This window comes from Echinococcus granulosus (genome assembly GCF_000524195.1).
Source record: "Echinococcus granulosus chromosome Unknown EG_S00007, whole genome shotgun sequence".
NCBI classification, from domain to species: Eukaryota; Metazoa; Platyhelminthes; class Cestoda; order Cyclophyllidea; family Taeniidae; genus Echinococcus; species Echinococcus granulosus.
The window spans coordinates 1,172,049-1,193,846 of record NW_020170387.1 but is presented as its reverse complement, the minus strand read 5'-3'; the positions used below and the strand labels follow the sequence as shown (position 1 = coordinate 1,193,846).

The following is a 21,798-nucleotide window of genomic DNA, read 5'->3' as shown; positions in this document are numbered from 1 at the left end:
TTTACCCCACAATGGTTGTAACTAAAATCCACTAAATGAATTAGCAAATTTGTACCTACTAATCCGCATAGAACTGTATTTGTTGAAATCAAATGGGTTTACTGGGTTCAGAAAGCCAAATTTTGCGATCCTTTGTCCAGCAGTAACATGTCTAAAATATAATTAAATGCTCACGCAAATACAAAGGCATTAATTGCTTGTTTACAAAACCTGCAAGGTAAAATGTGCCTTAATTTCATAACCTGCTAGGATAGTTAAAAATAAACCTTGCCTGCTCTTAAATTGCTCGTTGAAAACATTTTGGACGAACAAGTAATACAAATCACACTGAGCTACAATGATAGCTGCCACGCATCTCTTGGAATTAAAGTTTTTATGTACCATTTCGCCATAAATTCTGCAAGTTTAGTTGACATTATGCGTCTTTTTTATTAAAATTACTGGGGTAATCTTTGCGGCATCTAGTGATTGTTTGTTGCTGAAACCACAGAAAATTCATTCAATCCTGCCGATATTTGTTTAGCTCTACCAATAGTTGACCAGTTTCATCGTCCATTAGCCATTTGTTGTAGACCTGTGGTAGTGATGGCTACGAAAAGTCCTAGGGAGGCTCTTCTCACTAAAGCCAAATTGGCTGAGCAAATTGAGCGATATGATGGTGAGTTATTGAGAACATGTTGTATTCTGTGCCCTTAGATATGGCCCAATTCATGCATAAGATCGTGGATCTTAATGATGAATCCGCTCCCGAGTTAACCGTCGAGGAGCGTAACCTCCTTTCTGTCGCTTATAAGAATGTGATTGGTGCTCGTCGTTCTTCGTGGCGAATCATCAGTGCGATTGAGTCCAAGGATGAGGGCAATGAACGCGTCAAGAATATTAGGGCATGCCGCGAACAAGTTGAGAAGGAACTTAAGCAAATGGCTAATGAGATCTTGTCCCTTCTTGAAAAGACACTTATTCCTCGTGCGCAGAATGCTGATTCTAAAGTATTTTATTACAAAATGTAAGCCACTGGTAGTGTTAATTTGCTGCTTAGGCAGGGCGATTACAACAGATACCTTGCCGAGATCGCTACGGCATCTGAACGGGATGAGGTTGCAAAACGTAGTTTGGATGCTTACAAGGTTGCCACTGACATTGGTACTGCTGAGCTTCAGCCAACCCATCCTATCCGACTTGGCTTGGCTTTGAATTTCTCTGTTTTTTACTATGAAATTATGAATAAGCCCCAGCAAGCCTGTCAAATTGCCAAACAGGCGTTTGACGATGCTATTGCTGAACTTGATACTCTCAATGAAGAGAGTTACAAGGATTCGACCCTCATAATGCAACTGCTTCGCGATAACCTCACCCTGTGGAGGTCCGATGTTGACAATGACGGTAAGTAATGTGCTTGGCAATTACTCTTTTAGAAGCGGAGAAAAATTCCCCCGAGGGTGACAAGCGGGATTAGGTTTATTTCTGTTATTCTGGCTAATCATTCAATCCTCTTCGTTGCGAGATTGCTACCATGGTTCAAGTTTGACACGCATTTTCTGTACACTGTGAAGGTAGTACTCACTTCTCTCCCCCGGTAACATGTTACAATTTTCGTGCATGTCCAATATAGTCTCTGTGTGCTACGTGTCTTTGCATCTTTGTAATCAGCCTCTTCATCATTCTACTGCGAAGCTGAAACCCCTTTTGAGTTCTGTATCTGCACAACATTCTGGAATGATACTCACTGAAACTTTGTCTTGCCTTTAGTGGTGGGGGTGCTGCTGTCTGATCTTGATTTCTGTTACGTTGGCACTTGCGATCGTATTGTAACTGCAGTCCGTTCGCGTAGTCGGTGGCAGTTATTTGGGATTTGGCTGTTGGAACGTTTCTGCACTGCTTTCGTGGAGGTGGCGGCGTTTGTGTCCACCTAGTCCACGTCACAATTGGGTTTGGTGTGATTGTCGGGATCCAGCTGGTTTTGTGCAGTGCCTTTTTGAGCGCTGGCTGATCGCGGTTGTCTGGTTTCTGTGGCCTCGCCGACTCGTGTATGTATCTCGGGATGGCTGTTAAGTTGTTTTGTTTCTTCTGTCGTTTGGATCATAATTTAAACTCAAAATAGGTAGGAATGGGTCAGGAATGCCGTTTACCCTTACCTGCTCCGGATTCTGCGGCGAAGAAACGACTTTGGGTGATATGCATCATTCCTTTTCACTTCGGCAACTTTAATTCACCTTAGTGCGTGTAACTTACATTCTATCACCTCCGGTTTTTCGCTTGGGATGTCTACACATCAATCGTGTTTCGTGGATGAAGGCGGCTAAATTCTGGTCGGTTATCCCGGCTATGCCTATTTTCGCCAGATTTTGCGTGAGTGGTCTTTTTTGCAGTGCTGTCATTCGCATGTGATGATGCGCTGATTCATTTGAAGTTCTGATGCCAATCGTGATGGAAACAGGAAAGTCTCAACAGATGTTGCAGCCATATGCTGGGTCCGTGTCGTGATAGCGCCGCAGAGTTGAAATGTATTCTACACGCGGAGATGATGTTGGTTAAATAATTTCGTGAACAGTGGTTTAATTTTCAGTTTAACATCATTAAAGTGTAAGTTACGGAGACTAAGTTAACCGCATGTAAGGGCTAGTCATCATGAGTCAGATTGCGAACTGAGAATGGCCTTATACGCCCTCATCCACTTAGTCCCCATTCATTTCAAGGTATCCTTAGTCGGCGTATGTTGCGCAATAAACCTCTGCTTTTTTAACGCGAAACTGTTGTAGTATTCAGGGACATATTTGCTAAAAACTGTGGACAATCTTCTATTTCACATTTCACATGCTAGATCGCAACGATATATCCTAATTGATTATTTGATATTCCTTTCCACAGATCGTCCGCCTACCACAGTGTTTAAGGTCGTGGTATTTTCATTTGAGTGTTTACTGTTGCACAGATGCCTAAACTAGTCGGCGAGATATTTTTGTCGCTCAGCACATTGGGACAGCGTTTGACCTCTCTTCAACCAATAGCATTCGTGACGGAGATGTCCTCAATCCTCGAGATGAGTCCATCTCGCCTAAAACCAAGTAAACTTTTGTCCTTGAGGATGGCTATCAGTTTTAGTGATTTTCTGAGAGAGACTCCTGACACGAGTTGATTTGAGTGAGATTGGGATTATTGATGATAAAGGTCTAATGAGGAGCAAATTATACATCACCTACAATCACTGTGGTCAGAATTCTTTGTAATACCTGAAAAAAGTCAACCGGAAAGTTATAACTACGCCGGAGGAGTTGCTCACTATTGCTCATACATCACAAACCCCACAGTCACAAAACCACTGGGGCGGACTTGTATACAACAGACAAAGTGCAAATAAAATTTACGCTTTTTGTGGTTGAACCCCTCGGTCGAGTGTTGTAAAACTGTTGAGGCAGTTTCGTCATATGAGTGGTGGGAGTTGAATAGTGAACCTGAAAATCCCCGAACAGCACAGTCTGGGGTCTGCGTTTCATCTCGAAATATTTAAAAGTCGCCTCACAGTTGTTTCTTTGGATGCTTTGGAGTCATCCGCCTAGCACTGACACCCAGCCCCAAGAGGAATGCGTAACACAGAAGTATGCAAAAAATATATCTATATATTCCTGCTGAAATCAATTTCAGATGCATTCTAAGAATTAAATAAGTGAAGGTATTGTAGAAAACTGTGTGGAGATAAGAAAGAAGAATAAGTCCCCTGCAAGAGTTGGTTATCACCACTTTCATCTGCCAAAATTATTTTTTGGCATAGGAACAGGTTTTATGTCAGCATATCAGTATCTGTTTCAGATATGGTATAGAAAGTGACTTGGAAAAGAAAAAAAAGGCTGTCTATTATCAAAAGGGTTAACCATGCTTCTGTCTTAACGATACCTGAAAGTTGAGTGCATGCCCTTTTTAGAAAAAAGTACTCATTATTAATGGCTTTGTAACAGTAAACAGGTCACTAGTGTTTAACGCAACCCTCCTTAACCCTTGCAATTCATTACAATGCAGTAACAGTTGAGCGTGTTACCTAATTTAAAATATGCGAATCTTTACTTACTAATTAACTTTCCTGCTATGGGCTGATACCATGATTAAATACTGCCCACCTAACTCATCGGTTGCCTCAATTACTCGCGGCACTACGCTTATCAGTTCGTGGTTTACGACTGACTTGCATACCCAAATTTTATGGCTTCCATTTTAACTGACAGGGGTTGGTTTGGCTAAACGAATGGCGATCAGTTTGATCTAGATATTTTAGGGTTGATTTGGGTTTTTACATGACCTGAGTAAGAGACTTTTTAAATAAATAAAGTTCCTTTGAGGAGTACTAAAGTGTTGCAGACGGCAGTGTGCGGCAAAAAGTTGTCTGCCACAAATGCCTCATGCAAAATTATTTACAATGGAAGCCTTATTGGAAAGCACTTTGGTGTCATTTGCCACTTGGGTTAGAGGAGAGATTTCGGCTACAAAGGTAACCCTTGTTTTATGGAATTTAGACGAATTGAATTTGAGGTGACTGCAGCAAGGGTCAAACACAAAATGTTACATTTCCGGTAATGCCATGAGGACACAATAAACCTGTGTTTCCACTCAGAATAGAGTAACATGTGCTGCACAGGCAATCCGGTTGACACTGGTAAAGCAGTATTACCAGCTGAAATTGATTTATTTGGTTTCAGCCTCGTTGTATTTATTTGACAATATCACATCGCCATAGCTACCCCAGATACTACTTTTGTCGAGGAAATTGAAACAACATTTGCTGAAGAACTGATTTTAGTGACTCCTCTAGCTCACATCTACCGACCTTAGAAGCGCCTGCATAGCTTGAATGTAATCCAAATGTTCTGGACAAGGATGCTTAATAGGTTAAAGTCCAAGTAAGGGCCAAAATTTAACCACATGGTACTCTTCCACCAATTTGCATCCCAATAGAACTATTTCAAAAAGTTTGACTGAACATTTGGTCATTATTAAGCAAATACATGTCTTTCACGGTACCACAGTCCAAAATATTGTATTCGCCTTTGGTAAAAATAGAACTGATCTCAGGATTTGACTGAAAATCGAGGAAATATCAGTTCGGATGATCACTAAGGTCTTGAAAATAGATTCAAGTCTTATGTTTTTCATGAATTAAGAGAAAACTGGGAGAGGGAGAGCTAATATTCTGTTTGGCCACACAAAACCATGACATCTTGCGCACCATGAGGTCACTTTATGCAACTAATGTTACGGTTATCCTCGCTTTTCCAGGATAGTTGACTGATGGTTTCAAAACAGCAAGAGGCTAGGGTATGACCGCTAATCCAAAACCTCCGATGTTGCACCTGCGAAAACACAACAAACTGATGATTTGGACAGCATGAGACACACGTACATAAACAGCCACGGCCAACCCATTGATCCCACCTGGCCAGCCAATCTCGCGACCACTACACGCGCACGTACACGCAAGTCAAGGCAACCTGGGGGAGGATGCGCTGTCCAGCGCCACTACTGGCCAATCCGATGACTATCCCAGTCGGGGGCTGGTTGGTGTCCAGAGCCAGTTCCCCGATGGTTATTTCTGTTGCCCTTCTATTTTGCGTCGTTAAAATCTGGATTTTGCTCAGAAATAAAGCGTCAGATGCGATGGTGCATATTGAACGGACAGAAAGAATGCATTTTCTCTACGCTCTCCGATAAGAAATTAAAATTGCCATAATCGAATTTCTTTGATTAAAAATAAAATTTTAAGAATACAAAGTAAATAAACCATTATGCTCGTGTTTTTGTTAGCCAACTATGCAAGCAGAAATTATCCGTGCAGGAAAATTCATGGATTCAGTAAGTGCTCCTACATATCTTAACGAAAACGCGGAGCTCAGTTTCACCTTTATTAAGTGGAACTGTTAATTGATTGACAAATCTTTGCTAGTCGGTTGCTGTACATCCACTTGGGATGACTTTAATATAGACTTTTGTACATGAACACGAATTATGTTTTGGCTGGTCTCAACACTCAAAGGGGTGCAAAGATGCAGAATATCCTGTTTACATGCTTTAAAATGCTAAAAGCCTTTAGTTTGTTAAGTGTTAAATTCTTAAATAAATTGCTTAGTCAGTCAAGGCTGATGCTTTAGGCTGAGTTGATAAAAATCAGGGTGTAAATCCACATAAGTGATTTCATGTGACAAAACATGTATTTCGTAGACCAAAACTTCACTAGTCATTGCAAAGGATCAGTATCATTGGGACGGGTGACGAGAACTGCAACCTCTTTTCGAACGTGTACGATAAAAATTTAGATTCTTACATGCCATGTTTTCCAGAAATGAAGTGCGCAATTCATTTCTGTGCATAAAATCACATTTCTGCGCGAATGCACTACACCTAGCAGCGAAATTCTGGTCAAATGTAGTGAATGTGATTGCCAAGATGTATGGAATTTTACTGTTTGTAATTTGAATCGAAAGCAGCACCAATGTTTGGAGGGGTACCTTAGCCTGAAAGAGGTGTGAACAAATTAAAGAAAAAAGAGTTAAGGGTATTCTCACGGGGTCAAGGCTAGTAAGGATCTGTAGAGTCATCTTCATTACCATACCAACCGATATTTCATTACCTGCAATGGAGGTTAAAGAGGCGGAGGTAGGGTAAGTGGCATATAGTTACAGTTCCTATGTTTAACACTGCCATCGGGACATTTTCTATCTAATACGACGTTTGATAATCGCCCATGGCTCTAATGACCATATCTTTTTATACGGAGACGACAATCTGCAAGTAACGGCACAGTTCACAAAATCTTAAGAGCTATTTGTAAAAAAAATGCACAATCACTTTAACCAAAATTCAACGCATGTTTAATTTTTGCTTCATGGTAATAAATTTTGAACTATAGCTGGTCATTTCATTTCTCAATGTTTACATTTGGCGGGCCGCCAAAATATAGTTAAAGACTTGACTTAGCGTAGTTTCTGTTAATTATCAGGCACTAATTTATTTACAAATGCAATGGAGAACACGTTAATTTCATAAAATCCTAGATAAAATTACATTTATTTGTGTTGTGTTTCTTTTCGCGTTGCTATTGCAACACCACATGATGTCCAAACTTCAGTCAGAATTGTGTGTCTACTGAAGTTTAATTAAGTCGGCAATTTATGTCAAGTTCCGCCACAAAATTTGTCGCATTACCACTAGCTTGCCTGATGTATAGTTGGTATCGCGGTTTCATACATGAAAAGGTATTTGTAGGATGGAGACAGTGAACATGGCCATTTTCTAAAGCTTTGTAGAAAAATCAGCATTTGTGATTACCAACAATATTTGGTGAGATATAATAAGAGCATTTGCTCTTTTGTAACACAAATTACCCAAATGTATGGGAACACTGCCAAACCTCATAGGAAGCCTTATTATTAATGATACAGAAAAGCCGATCACAACACAGTCGGCTAACAATTCTTATAATGTCTCGCATAATTGAAGTAGTCATGGAGTCCCTCCACTTTGCAACAACAAGAGTGGCATAACGGATTCAGATTATTCATGTTATGTCAGTCATTATTTTGGAAAATTTTGTAAATGCAGATCCAGCCATATGAACACCGAAAATTATTATATATCAGGTTAATTTCAAACTTTGTTTGTTGCAAACGAGTAAAATACCCCATTCTAAATGAGGCCTGCTATCTGTCCTTCAAATTTGTACATTTAAAAGCAAAAATTTTTATGATAAATCCGCTGTTGTGCTCAAAACTTGCTAGAAACAATAAACACGAAGAGGAAAGGATTTTTGAAGTAATTCCAAAGCCATTTTACGAGCCCATGATGCTGAGTTTTTAAAACTTATGAATAATTTGATCACCAAGTTAAGAGACTTCGGTTGATATTATAATTCCTGCATGTACACCTCACTTGTGATGAGCAAATTCAATAAAATGGTCACCGGCAGAGGCCTTATAAATGCAAGAGTTATGGAAAATCTCTTTTTTAACCTTTTAAGAAGTTGTGTTGCTCGCATGATTCGTTTTTAAACCTCAGTCTTTCAAAGCCACAGAAACCTGTTTGGCGGGGAAAAATTCTCAAAAAAGGAATTTTCTTGATTCTCTTTATCATCCCTATCATCTCCTCATGGAAAAAACAACTAGTTTGCGAAAATTCACATAAACTGCAAACGGTTTTGCAGCCTACTCGGTAGGTTACCGAAATCGTGGTAGGTGGAGGAATTGGATGAAACGAGAGCCAATTAGTGATATTATGGGCAATTAAAAAAATACGTAAAAACAACTCTTTGTTGATAGAACCGAGTGGAGCAACATCTAAAATGACGCTTTAAAGAATGTTTCAGATGGACTGTCTGGAATATAACTGGTTTGTGCAAAATCTGTTTTAAAAATGATGCCGATCGAATTGTGGGAGTAAATACAGATCCTAGTAACATTTTGCCAAGCACGAACTCTAAACCGTGAAATGTACTACATCCTTGGTAAGTGTTTTGCGTGGCTGGGCAAGTAAAGTGTGACAATGATGGCCGAGGGTCACTGCACATTTTCAAGTGGACTTGCCTGCCAACTGCCTCCCATGCGCCTGTGCACGTAAGCCTTGTTGAAAAAGGTGAGCATTCACCACACCCTTGGGCGCGGAAGCAGTTGAGTTTCGCCCAGTACTGTTTAAAGACTGAATTGAATCAACGCAAGCCGCTTTCGAGTACTTTTAGTTAACCGAAAAAGCGACGGGGACGATGATGGTGTCGTAAGTAGGAAAGAGCTTAATTAAATTCATTTCTCCCTGACCTCACTTCTTAGTGCGCTTGTGCGCGTAAATTGACACTGGAAATTGGTTTGGATCTAAAGCAACGAGAAAAAACGACCATCTTGAATACCTAGCAATATAATCACTGCACGAGGCAGTGTATCCAACCATCAGCTTCCAAAAAGTCAAATCTTCAAGTGCATTCCGCTATTTCGTTGAGAAGTGGGTACGAAGTGGAATTACAAGGATTTCGGTACACAACGCTCAGCTTAAGAGCAAGAAAGCGCGCTCAGCTTGTTATACGGGTCAATCTTTAACTATCTTGTCTAGGCAGCTATAAGATGCCAGAGCAATCGTTTGAATACTTTCAACATGAAGCAATGCGTGGAAAAAGCATTTCGGAAAAATGCGGAGGAGATCACGCGGCTCTCTATAATCAACATTGTATCCTTCACGTTTACTCTGGATGCAAACCTCGTACGGCGCCACTTGATTATATACATCGGTATGGATGTCTTTTCACTAGCGGAATAAAATTTGGCAGGCGGCTCCATAAATCAAGACGGCGACCAATGCATTACCAACTGTCAGTGGCTTAAAATAACACGATTCTAAAAATCAGGCTTCCGCAATGCTGGGTTCAAAATTGTATTTTGTATCCCGACTGTGCCCATCCAAATAAAATGATACGAGGGTTTTAGGTGGAATTTGAATGAAAATCTAATGCACCGATGATCCAATATACAAAATTTTAGGCAATTTAAGGTGTGCAAAAAAAATAGAAATTACTTACATTTTGTCCAAAGTTCTTACAAGAGGAAGTTGCTTTGAAACTTAAAAATATTGTAAACTTCTATCACATGTGTCACCAAATTTTTCATTGTTGGCAGACAATATTTTAAACTGCGGTTTTTAACCTAAAAATGAAAACTTAACTCCAACTGTGCAGCGTTTGTACCCACATGTAGATATTTTAAACTGGGATTTATGACCTATTAAATGACTTATTCTCAATTTTCTGTACATGCTGAACGTACTTTGAATTTAACGAATTAATGTGTAATTTTGAATGAAACTCCGAGAAACCGATTCTGTTCCTTGCGATTATTTTGACAGAGTCTATTTGAGCGGCTTAAAGCTACTCGGACAACCGTTGTTGAAGACAACATAGAGATTCGTAATTTCGACCGAGTAACGAAAAGAAGCTGACCAATATTTGTTGTCGTTGCAACTCTTGGATAGTGAACACTACTGGCACAAGTAAATTTAGTCATAATGTTATTTACCTAACTTTGACCATGTGGTGGTAGCTTTTTTTGGAAAGGTAAGCCAAGTGAACAGCTGTACTGGTAAAAGATAAACGCTTGCAACTGGATGCACCAAAGTGACATGTTGTGCCTTTTAGTAGACCAAACCGAGGGTCCCATTTTTCACTGAGAGGATTTATGATTTGCAATGTTAATTCAAAACTGTGACAAGATTCTAATGACAGGTTTACGAGAAGATATTCTATTGAGTTGCGAGCTGCACTGATTGTGCTTTTTGACCATTTGTTACATTGGAGCTGAAAGTGGTGCATCCACGTTGCGGATAAATTATCCCAATGGTAAATTTTTGTTCATTGCCTGGGATTTAGTTCCATGGCAATCGTTTATTACAAATGCATAACACCTTCAAATAGATCATTTCATTTAGTTTGTGAGATAATCTCTACTTTTGTTTAGCAATTTGCTTGCTAATTTAACAATTAATGTATGAAATGCAACAATCACTGGTAAAATCACCGCAACATGGGTGGAAATAAAAACTGGTGGTTTAAAATTATGTAAACAGGAAAACTTAGTTTTTGAGCCAGGTAGTTGATAGACCAGCATTTTTGAGATGAGCTTTGATAAAATAAGTGAACTCTAAATGGTTTCTTCCAGTTCTTGGGCAAAACCGCTTAGAAGCTCTCGTCCACACCACCTGCAGAGGAATAGAGGGAAACTGCAATGCAAGTGTCCCACTGGCTGAAAAGTGGGATGTGAACGCAACAGTGATAAAAACGGGCCACTGGATCAAATTCCGCCACAGTGAATCTGATAATCAGCTTTTCAGGATAAATACGGTTTTTGAAATTGACTTAATTTTTTGTTGGAAACAAAACTTGTAGCTTGGGAACATTAAATCGGGACTAAAATTATTAATCCTGATATCTCTAACCCAAGTAGGAATTCATAAACTACGAATTGTGACCCCTCGAAATTCTGTGACTATGTAATCTGTCTAGATGTGCTGATTGAATTACCAGTACTATTGAATTTGAAAGCATTTAAGCCCATATATAAAATCTGTTACGACATTACATACAACACATAATCCAACTAATCAGCTTGTGACTACTTGCCCTCCATCTGATGTAAATACGCTCAGCCACTTATGCTGCACTGCGCTTATAACCAGTCTACGGAGGATTCATTTCACGAGGAAATGAAAAGAATAACTAAGCATGACAAAGAACTGACCTTTGCAGATTACTAAAAAAGTCATTTTAATGTGTAAAACCAGTGCTAAATGCAAAAACGCAACTTTGATCCCATTTATAGTTAAAGTAGGAAGCATTTGAGGAACATTCTATCTCTGCGAATCACCTCTAACTCTAAATAGTAGCAACTAAAACGCCTTCAAATTTCGTCTTCGTTGAGCGTTACCATTCAGCTTAGAGCGGAATTTTATTTCTATAGGCTAGGCAAATAATGAATACAAACTATAACATTAATCGTATGCAGTTGGTATATTTAGAGCAATATTCTGCGCAAAACTTTAGCATAACTTTGCCATTTCCCTTTCTCGGGGTGCTTGTATACTAATTCCCTCAAATTAAGAGAAAATGACCATCCTTAAAGAGATTTAATGTCTCTTTTAAATCCCCCAACTGTTGTGCTCTGTCTCGGCCTTTGCAAATATAGTTTAGGCGCTCACGTAGTGCTAATTGAAATACTCCTTCAGACAAGGAACGCTATGTCAGCAGAGGAACGGTGGGTCATGTGTTTGCATGCAATTCGACCTCTTCAACGCGGTTTAGTTAAGAGTTATAAAAGTGTTAGGAATTGGCTTCATCTCGCTGCAGTATTTCCTTGCGACATCTAGGCGAAATGGTGTAAGTAATGCTGCTGCCGATCAGTCAAAATTGACTTAATCGCAATCTTTATCTCCCCATCCAATTTACAGGACATTCGTCCCATATTTCAAGATTACTGTCACCATTTCAAAGAGGCTGAGGCATCGAGAGTTTTTTCCTTTTAAATAGGGGTGTTGAAAGCTAGCAGTTGAAGCAAAGTTGTACCCGAAGGATGAGTAAGTGTTGCTATACTGACGCTAAGTAAACTTAAGCGACGAATAAAAATTATGTCCACAAGTGCTACTTATTCAATAGGCCCTAAACTAAGGACTTCAGAATCATCGAATTATTCACGTTAAGTAAAAAATTACATAAGATACATAAACATCAAGATTCGAACCGTACTTCCTTGTCAAAAATGAAAGAAAATTAGCAAGCTTTACCATCCCGACTGGCATTTTTATGTTTAAGTGACGTAAATTCGAGTCAGAGATACAATCTGCTGTTTTTATTGAAGCTATATTTCTTGCAGTACCTTTATCCTTTAGTAAACGCAGGATGCCTTAAGATTTGCACACAACCACAAAGTCGGGCATGGTTCAGCGAGGGTCTGGTCAAGCTGTAACTGCAGTCGAGTGATCAGTCCTGATCCACCGAACGTCCCGTACACGCCCTGCACGATGCATTTGCGTCATCAGTTCATGTAAGATCAAACTCGGATGATGGGAGCTAATTAGTATTTATGCATCATTACGAATTGCCGCAAAGCTCCTTCATTTATATAATCAAAAGTTATTTCACAGAGACCATGTAAAAGGGTATATAGAGAAAATACTCCGATAGACTACCGAAATGTAGAAAAGAAGCACATTTTAAGTAAACCGCTAAAGATAAAATAAAAATGCAGCTCCGATTTTGGTTCCTGTCAGCCCATTGATGAAAAAAGATAGAAAAGGAATGAATAACAATTGAGCTCTAGGTATTCACAAGGAACAATGGGAAGTGTGGTGGAGGCTGACTTTGCGAGAATGCAAATACACTTGCACATTAAACAAAGTTAATTAAATGTTTGTTCCCACAGATACATCTCAACAGATTTCGCATTAGACGTCTCAAAGAGGCAAGAGTGATTTGTGTTTGCATCGATGTCCCCCCCAACTTTTTTGCGAGATAGGCTTTACGCCTTTGAATGCTTTCTATTACAGTTTATAATTGTAGTCAAAGCGGTGGAATTAATTTTCCACCTAAGGGAATGGGGAGGAGATTTTTTATTGCACAATTGTTGACCATATTGCACGGAAAATTTGTATTTCCATTCACCTTGCTGATATATTAATTACTGCTTTTTCACAGGTTAGCACCAGGTATTCCTTATTATTTACGTGGAATATTATTGGTAGCAGAGGTCATCCTATTGCCAAAACGAGTAAACTTATTGGTACATGCTTTAAAACGTGCAAATTGCAATTTACCTTAGACTAACAAGTTATTTTTTCTTCAACCACGAAAATGTTGGTGGATACATGCAAATAAATTGCTGATGTATAAACCTACCGGTAAAGTAGTGAATAATGAAATTAAGTTTTTAGGGATGAAAAAAGTTGGAATCAAGTAGATCAGGGGCAGCGCCTCTACAGAGGCGAATAGTATCATTCGTCTAAATATTCACAAAGACACCGATTCACGGGATGTCAAATCGAAACCGATGGTAACTTATTCGGTGACCAATACAATGCTTGCAGTATTTGTTCAACTCTTTGCTTGATTTCCCGAGCACCTAAAGCTCCGAATTCGTAATCATGCTGAGTGGCGCAGCCTCCTGGCCACGCCAGTAGTCCTCTGCTCTTCTCTAAATTGGTCATACATACACCGCTTAAGTGTATGCCTTCTTTCGTCTTCAGAGCAGTCCCATTGCGCTACGAAAATGGTTATTAGTGTATTCTCGGGTGCATAGTAGCTTGGACACATTGAATAAAAAATAAACAAGCTACGCTATTCCAGCAGTGGGTCAGAAATGTGGTCAAATTGAACAAAAAATCATTTGGGTTAATCAGGGGGAACATCAACTTTCAATTCACCTCCTATCTAGTGTAGATGAACGAGATTCAAATGTCTCATATAGTCCTAATTTAACACAAATCTGTTAATTTACCCATAAAGGACTTTCCAAACATCCTTTACTGTTCCATATTTTACAACGAAATTTCTCAAATTAAGCAATATCGTTTTGTTTATTCACCGATTTGCGGTCTAACATCAAAGAATACGTTAAGGCCGACCAAAGATCGAATTGTCATTAGAATTGCGACCGCAGCCACAAAGTTATATTAATTTTATTGGAGCAGACTATAAAATGCACCACAAATCACAGAATTAATGCTTAATAGCCTACAATTTATCATTAAATTACCGAACTACAAAGTGAATAAGCGTAGAAGGCATTTGAAATAAAAAACCAACTTTACAGAATTCTAAGGGGCACGCGTTTCCTCCGCCTTCTCTTTTATTTGGGCAGCTGTGATCTTATTCACACGCATTCTGTAGTTCTCTATACGAAAGGTGACAAGGTAGTAACACATCTGCCCGTTTAATGCGAATAAATTGTAAAAACGGGGTGTATTTGTTGGTACAATATATGCAGTAGAGGATCACAATTTTAAGTGCATGAATGAAACAGTAGATATGCTTTCAAGTACAACCAGGCCCAAATATCCCTAACCATTTAGTTGAATATTTTCTAATTAAGTACCAGGGTTTATGTGAAGTCCCTCTCCAAAGAACTAATTTGCAGTATGAAATTAATGGCCAATGTGGTCAACGAGACTGCAACCTGACCTTTAACCAATCTGGAGCTTTAACAGGCATTCAGATGGTCTGCAAACAGGGAGCGTGGTGCTACTACTTACGTCTTAATTTAATAGCCTCTAGGGCTGACTACCGGCACAGGAAGTCCACCCATTCCGAGGTCGAACCCACTACGCGCATACTTTGATTGCCTTCCAGGCACAGCATCAAACACGAGACTGCGTACGAACACCCACACGATATGATCTGGCAATGAAATAGCCATTGGAGGGACCTGAATGCGTGTGGTTTGTTTTTTTAATACAAATGTTAAAGACTTTTGTCTGCTCTAAGGTAGACTAAGGTACTAGATTTGAACAATTATAAAATCAAATTTTCTAAAGTATACCAGTATCTCTAGTTCATAAGGTCCTCAACCTGACTTTCCACGGAAATCAAAAGTATTTTCATGAATTTCCTTCAGTTTAAAATGACTTAACTCTATCGCTTTCAGGTGGAAGCAATGGGACACAGATTATTTCCGCATACTAAAAGCCTTTTGTAATCTATGGTGACAGTCAAGACAGAGGTTTTCAAATGCCAAGTATAAACATACTCACCTGAACCATTTTTTATTCTTTATAACGTCTCTGTAGATATGATGTTCTCTCTTTATGTTAACACTTTGGTTCTCTGCATTATTATGCCGTTTACTCAAACTTCCTGCTTATGAGTGACCTTAAGTTAGACCCATCACCCTTTTTTTGTGATGGAATTGGATAGCTACCAGAGAGATGGCACAATTACGCGGAAAATGGGAAGGATCGTTATCACAACAAAAATTTGCACTGGAAGTGCTGACAATGTTTTTTCCCATTCCTATAATTCCTTTATTCACAGTTAAGTTATAAACAAACATATTTTCAACTCCACATTCAACTACGCGCCCTGGTTTCTTTTGACCAGAAGATTCAATGTCGTAAAACTAATGGAAGCTTGAAGCCCAGTGGATACTATTAGGCCTTAAGCCCACTCGCTTTCACTTTGGAACACAGGTGTTTAGCATGAAGTAGCCCTTTGAATCTTCTCTAAAGTCGCAACATGCCAAAGTAGAAAGGAAGAGCATACTCACGGAGGAGTAAGGCGACTATTAGCGCGCCCCTAGAGTTGAAGCCCGCAGAGACTGTGGAGACCGCGCAGTTAATCATACAGTTAAACAATCAAATCGCCACATTAATATCACGATTAGATTGACAAGTATGTATATTTCGTACCTTTAGCTTTGATATCTCAAAGCTATTAATAAAAGAAAATGGCTTTATTTCAGTTACTTTTCGTGACGCTGTTGAAATGACTACAACAAATAATAATTTTGGCTCTCGTTTGCCATCAACTGATTTAAATACTTTTGTCAAGCGGTCAGTTAGTGGGAGAAAGCTGACGACTGAAATTGTTCTTATGACAGCTGACGAATTGAAAATTATTAAAAAAGGCTAGGAATAATGTTCTCTGCTTTTTCGTCTAATATAAGACGCAATGCTGTTGTGACAAATCAGTGGCGTGATTGTGGTCACTTTAAAATTTAAAGAAGAAAAGTAACTTTGGACTTGTTTTCACTGAATGGTCTTGCAAAAAAAGTAGGCTTTTACTCTAAAAACACTACAAAGTGCCTATAACTCAGAAATTAGTCTCACATAAAAGGTTTTACTATATAGGTAGGATGATCCTGGTTCTAAGGTTATAGGGGTTTTATGGACATGATATTCTCTCCCCTAAATATGGTCTTGGCCCAATACTTTACTAAGTGGTCTTCTATGTATAGGCAAGATCGAAAATGTGTGACATCTGAGAAAACCTGTCTATCGGTTGCTTATGAGGGGAACAAGTGTTGCAGTGGCGACATATATAAGAAGAGAAAAAGTGGGATATTTTTAGGTAACTGCAACCGGATGGGGAAAGAGCAATGTTTATTATATTGCTTTTTCTTGTAATAAGTCTACTTTAACTTGTTGCGACCAGATCCTAGTTTGAAGTAATAAAATTTAACTTTATCTCGATAAAGTACCCCCCTGAACTGAAACTCGGTGGAATGCCAGCATTGTCCACGATCCCTGTTTTGACAATCAGTAGGGAGGCATGGTCAGACTAAATGTCCTTCATTTTCCAATTAAGGAGTAAATGATACGCAGTCCCTTTCTATCAATGCTGACATCTTCAACTGCAAGCATAACTAGCTTTGGTGAGATGACAAGTCGCTTCATCATTCATAATTAAAAAGTTGGGCTCGCTTGGATGTATGATGTCCTATCGCCTAATTAAAGGCGAAAGCTTCTAAAATCGAATGCCAGAGTAAGCACAAGAATGGTTGAGAAATATTTGCATTAACTAAAATCAGAGATGAGTAAAATAAAGATGACATAGTACCGTGTAGCTCTTTTAAGCAAGGAATTGACATTGGATGCGTATGAGAGCGCTGTAATATTACAGACGTATTTGACAATATTGCAGCGCATTATCACTTTAAAACATCGTAGGATTTTTAAGTAACAGAGAAAAGATCTACCTTTTAATGCTCAAAAGATGCGAATATTGTAGTTTTTATTTACTCTAAATCCAAACATATAAGAGCGAAGGCTCTTCTGTATTCACAATAAAAAGTTTGTGTCCAAATTAGCATAACTATACTATCCATAGTGCTACTAACGTGAAATTCGAAAGACACCATTCTGTGTCTCCATATATGTAACACAATGGTGAACTTTCAGTTAAACATTGGGTCACTACGACAAAATAACATCCTGCCTCTCAAAAGTGGACTAATTCTTCAAGTGGAATAATTCCTCCTGTTACTACTCAGCTTAAAAGAAGGGGAATAACCATCTTCGGGAAACTCAAGCCCAATTTACTGAATGTCTAGAATAGGCCTACGGGATAATGGAAAATTTTGTGCATTTCTAACTCTCACGAATTGGATGAGGTTGTGAACGTAGTTGGAATTTACTGCTGTAGTAAAGACAATTTTATGCGCTTAAGTGGAAAAAGGGGGATAATTAAGAAATACCATTAAATAAGAGCAATCCCTGTGCTGATATGGATATAAACGATTAACTATTTAGCGAACCTACCACTATGATCTATTGATACTTACTAAGGTGCTATTACAAACTCCAGAAAAGGATTAAAGCACTCAGTAATGGATGCCGCAAGAGAGCCATGGATGAAATCCAAAAATTAAACAGACGAATCAAAGTGCGAAAATTCGAAGCAAAATAGCAGGACTAAGGGAAATCGGCCTCAAAACATATTGGAAAGTCCAAATATTCACATACCGATAACATTGGGGATGATTTTGTGAAAACCATTTGTGTGAATAAGATAAAAGCCTCACAATTGGGTGAGTATGAAAAGGCACTATGCTATTTAGTGAAATGGAGAGTTTGCATAGGAAGCAAATGAACTAGACGCAAAACAGAAGTGAAGATAATTTACCTGGTTCTAAAAACAGGTGAGTACTCAAGAGTGATAAAATGTTAGACACCGCTTTGCTCTACTTATAGTTTCACTGAGAATGATTGTATTAGGATAGATATCCTTCTGCGGTGAAGCACAAATCGTAGACGTTCCCCAAAATACTTTTTGAAAACAAACTTGAGATGGTACTACAAGATAACAAACCACATATTAATTACTCAGAGATGGAGATGTTCATATGAACCCTTGTTTAAGCAGTCACAGACTGCCACCACAAATCGGGTGCCGCGTATTAAAAGGCATTCAATTAAAAGCCTTAAAAAGGCTGGATTTTGCTTAAGGTATTGCCGAAAGATGATATTCATCAAAAACTAGTATCAAAAGACGAAAAGTCGGTTTGTTTCATTTATAAACGTAAATTGATACAAACTCTAACCTATTCAACTGACTTTAATGTAAGGAATGGCCAGGGGGACTAATAACTTCTAGGGCGAAAATGATGGTTCCTCTCTTTCTACAACTATTTAACATTTAACAAGTTCCGAAAAAAGAACGAGAAGTAGTGGAAGTTATCAGAACTTACAAACCTGCTTTATTTGATTGCGGGCCTGCATTCGACTGAGCACCCTCCACAGTTCCATTACCGTTGCCGCGTAGCAACGGGCGGCAGCACACCACAGCAAGCGGCACCAAAATCGGAAAAATAAGTGTTCTAGCTCAAAAAAGCACGCGTCAATCTCCAAACCGGGGCAGCTGAAACAATACAACAGCACATGCTATGCTAGACCATGCAGAGATGAAATTGTACCTTTAATTTCCTCCAACCCAGTAATGGGGGTGTGCATGTGCCCGTTTTAAGCCTCCTGAAACTGCATCAGGTGTATGGACCTCTCTGCAGCGAAAAGGCGACTTTATTTCTTACAGGTTGTACATATAAAAGCACCAATTCAAATCATTATAGCTCTCAAACTACTCTGATACCCTGTTAGGTATTTGAAATCGCTGCAAAAGAGTAAGCAGTTAGTAAACAATGCCTCTACCGCCTAAAATAGATGTTTAAACAAAAGAAAGGCACCTAGTGTGAAGGATAGCACAAGGCAAATCCTCCTACTTTGGGAATTTTTTAATTTGTCCGACAACTAAAATAACTTAGTTTTAAAAAACATATCCAAACCAAACATGAAAGTCCAAGAGGAAGAAAGCGTATGAGGTTGATAAGAACTTTGGCCACTTGATCACGATGTCACTTGCCTAGATGGGTTGTGTATGGTTTCATCATTTAAAAACCAAAGTAGTCAAACAATATTTTTGTTCTGATCTTCACGCGATACTTATTATACCGTGATATTTGTCCCTTCATTTAACTTTTCGGTCTCTAGCTAACCTCATTATGGACTACACATGTATGTAAGATTGGCATTCTCATCTTTCATTGCCCCAGACTTTTCAGGCGCAACGGTTTTTCGTCACATTTACTCCTTTTGTTAAGGTTGTGTATGTAATACACAGGTTCAGTACCGCTTAATACCATCATTTGTTCCTTCTGCTGGCCAAGATAGCCTCACTCCTGTCTCATCAGGTTAGTCAACACAGAGCCTTTATCAAATTTCATTGTTGAATGCGAATAAACCCGAAATTTATAAACGAAAGGATATTACTTTGGTCCTTTTGCATTGGTCGCGCACACAGTTGGTTCAACAGCACCACACAAAATAGCTTTTTATGGAACCATTTACATCAAGGTGAAATTAAATTGCACAATTTTTAGCATTTGTTGACCTACTGCAAGATGTATCCAGTGAGTGACAGATTAATTTTTAGTGAAAATGCCATAGTCAGTCGTTCGGAAATTGAGAGCGTAAATCTGACCGTTCATTTCTTCGCAATGATAGAGTTGCAAAAAAGCATAGCTCATTTTCATTTTTACATGTTTTCTCCTTACTACCTTTAATTAAAAAACATCAAGCTAGGAATTAGCCCCGAATTGCTTTGAGTTGGACAATAAAGCCAATTATTTACGATATATTTAAGAAATCTCATTCAAGTTTCAAAATGACTAATCACAAGTGCATTGCAGGGTTAATAAAATACATGAGGTAGATATGGATTATAAACATTAAGGACCGTTTCAGACTGATGTTTACTTGAGGAACGCATAAGTCCAAGGCGATTCTAAAAAATTTGTTATAAACTGAAATCTTGGAGTTAAAATACGCAGTATAGGTTGGCCATCTCTTCACATTGTTTAGGAAAATACCTTTACATAAAATATTGGAAGTGATAGGGCTAAGTGTTTTGCGAATTACAACCGTCACAGTGAGATGAACATTGAATGTTTGGAAGCTCCAGAGGCCGCTGTGGTTCCGTGTACAAATGCTTCTTCCTCTGTCGCTCTGCCATTATGTTGCGAATTTGGCCATTTTGTGTAAGGCAACTGCTAAAAAAAGAAAATTAAAAAGCGTGATTTAACAACTGGATCTGAGATCAGTGATTGAGAATAGACCATTTGCAACATTTATTTTGACATAAAATATTTCGTTAAAGATCTAGACTCTGGTTTTTAATAGACATAAGAAAATTCTGCCTCACATGAATGATTTCATGGAGTTACCCTTAGTTATTAATGCTTTGGAACAAATGGATAGACTTTTGCAAGGGGTGATCCAGTTTGTCTCCAAAATTCATCTTGTTGGGGTTGACCGATTCGCTCTATCCTGAGTGCGATTTATTATTAATGTGAAATCTTACTCCGGCAATGCACTTAAATGCAGACCAAAGGAGGTGTTTTTTAGACCTAGTTATTTCTTGATCTAAAGTAGAGCCCAAACGGATATTGCTTTTCCAGGTACCCCAATCCTTCCAATCAAAATCGACTTTCCTGAGGATGATCGTAAAAGAAATTCTGTGTTTGTGTTTTGTGTAAATTATTAAAATACAAAGAAAGACTCGAAACTTTTATGAGATGAACTCACCTTAGCCAGGAGATCAACTGATTTTAGCGGCTGAAACTTTTGCGAAAACGAGTGCATTTGTAGAATAAAAAAAATTTGTTTTAAATTTAAAAAAGTATACTCGAGCAAATGGATTTGTATTTATCACCGTAATTCCTCCAAAGGGTACACTATTTCCTACTTTGATTTAGAATTATAAAAACACTGAACAACTGGATAGTGCTTAAAACCCTGGATACGTCCATAAATTAGCAAATTACTTATGATGTATTAACTAACCAAATACCAAAATCCCAAAAAAGCTGTAGGCAGGAACAGGTTCGGTTCCCAGATTGTAGAAAAAAGTAGCATACATGGATAAAAATTGTAAGAAAAGATAGTAATACACCGCACATGGTGCGAAAAATACCGCTCCTTTCTCAGATTCAAAGTAACAAAAACGGCATTGTGTAAAGGCATTGTTGGTTCACACTGAGAAGGGACGCAGATGAAGCCAAATCAGTGTCACCAGGTAGCAGCTTCTAAAGACAGCACGAGGAAAGACGATAGGATATGAATGCAAAACTCTCTTATCACTATTTCAAATGTAATTCCTTTCAGCAAAATAATATATACTGAACAAAAGTCAGATTTCTCAGTGCAGCACTAAATTGTTACTGAACGCACAACTATCCTAAACCCATTGAAGTAGCAATTAAGGTACTACGACTAACAAAGCACCCTTTTTTTTGCTCCATTAAAAAG

The 21,798-nt window shown here is 38.6% G+C and overlaps 2 protein-coding genes across 2 annotated transcripts; one reads left to right on the top strand and one right to left on the bottom strand. All coding sequences in view use genetic code 11, as the record gives it.

Annotated features, from left to right (window-relative positions):
- Positions 1-585: 585 nt before the first annotated feature.
- EGR_01834 (14-3-3 protein zeta) lies at positions 586-1,456 on the top strand (the record flags this gene model as incomplete). Its single annotated transcript, XM_024491083.1, has 4 exons — positions 586-658; positions 697-1,006; positions 1,040-1,383; positions 1,416-1,456. The coding sequence occupies 4 exons, from the start codon at positions 586-588 to the stop codon at positions 1,454-1,456; spliced, it is 768 nt and encodes a 255-aa protein (XP_024354539.1).
- Positions 1,457-14,762: 13,306 nt separating this feature from the next.
- On the bottom strand, positions 14,763-15,261 carry EGR_01833 (hypothetical protein; the record flags this gene model as incomplete). The annotated part of the gene is made up of 2 exons (XM_024491082.1): positions 14,763-14,927; positions 15,253-15,261. The coding sequence occupies 2 exons, from the start codon at positions 15,259-15,261 to the stop codon at positions 14,763-14,765; spliced, it is 174 nt and encodes a 57-aa protein (XP_024354538.1).
- Positions 15,262-21,798: the final 6,537 nt, after the last annotated feature.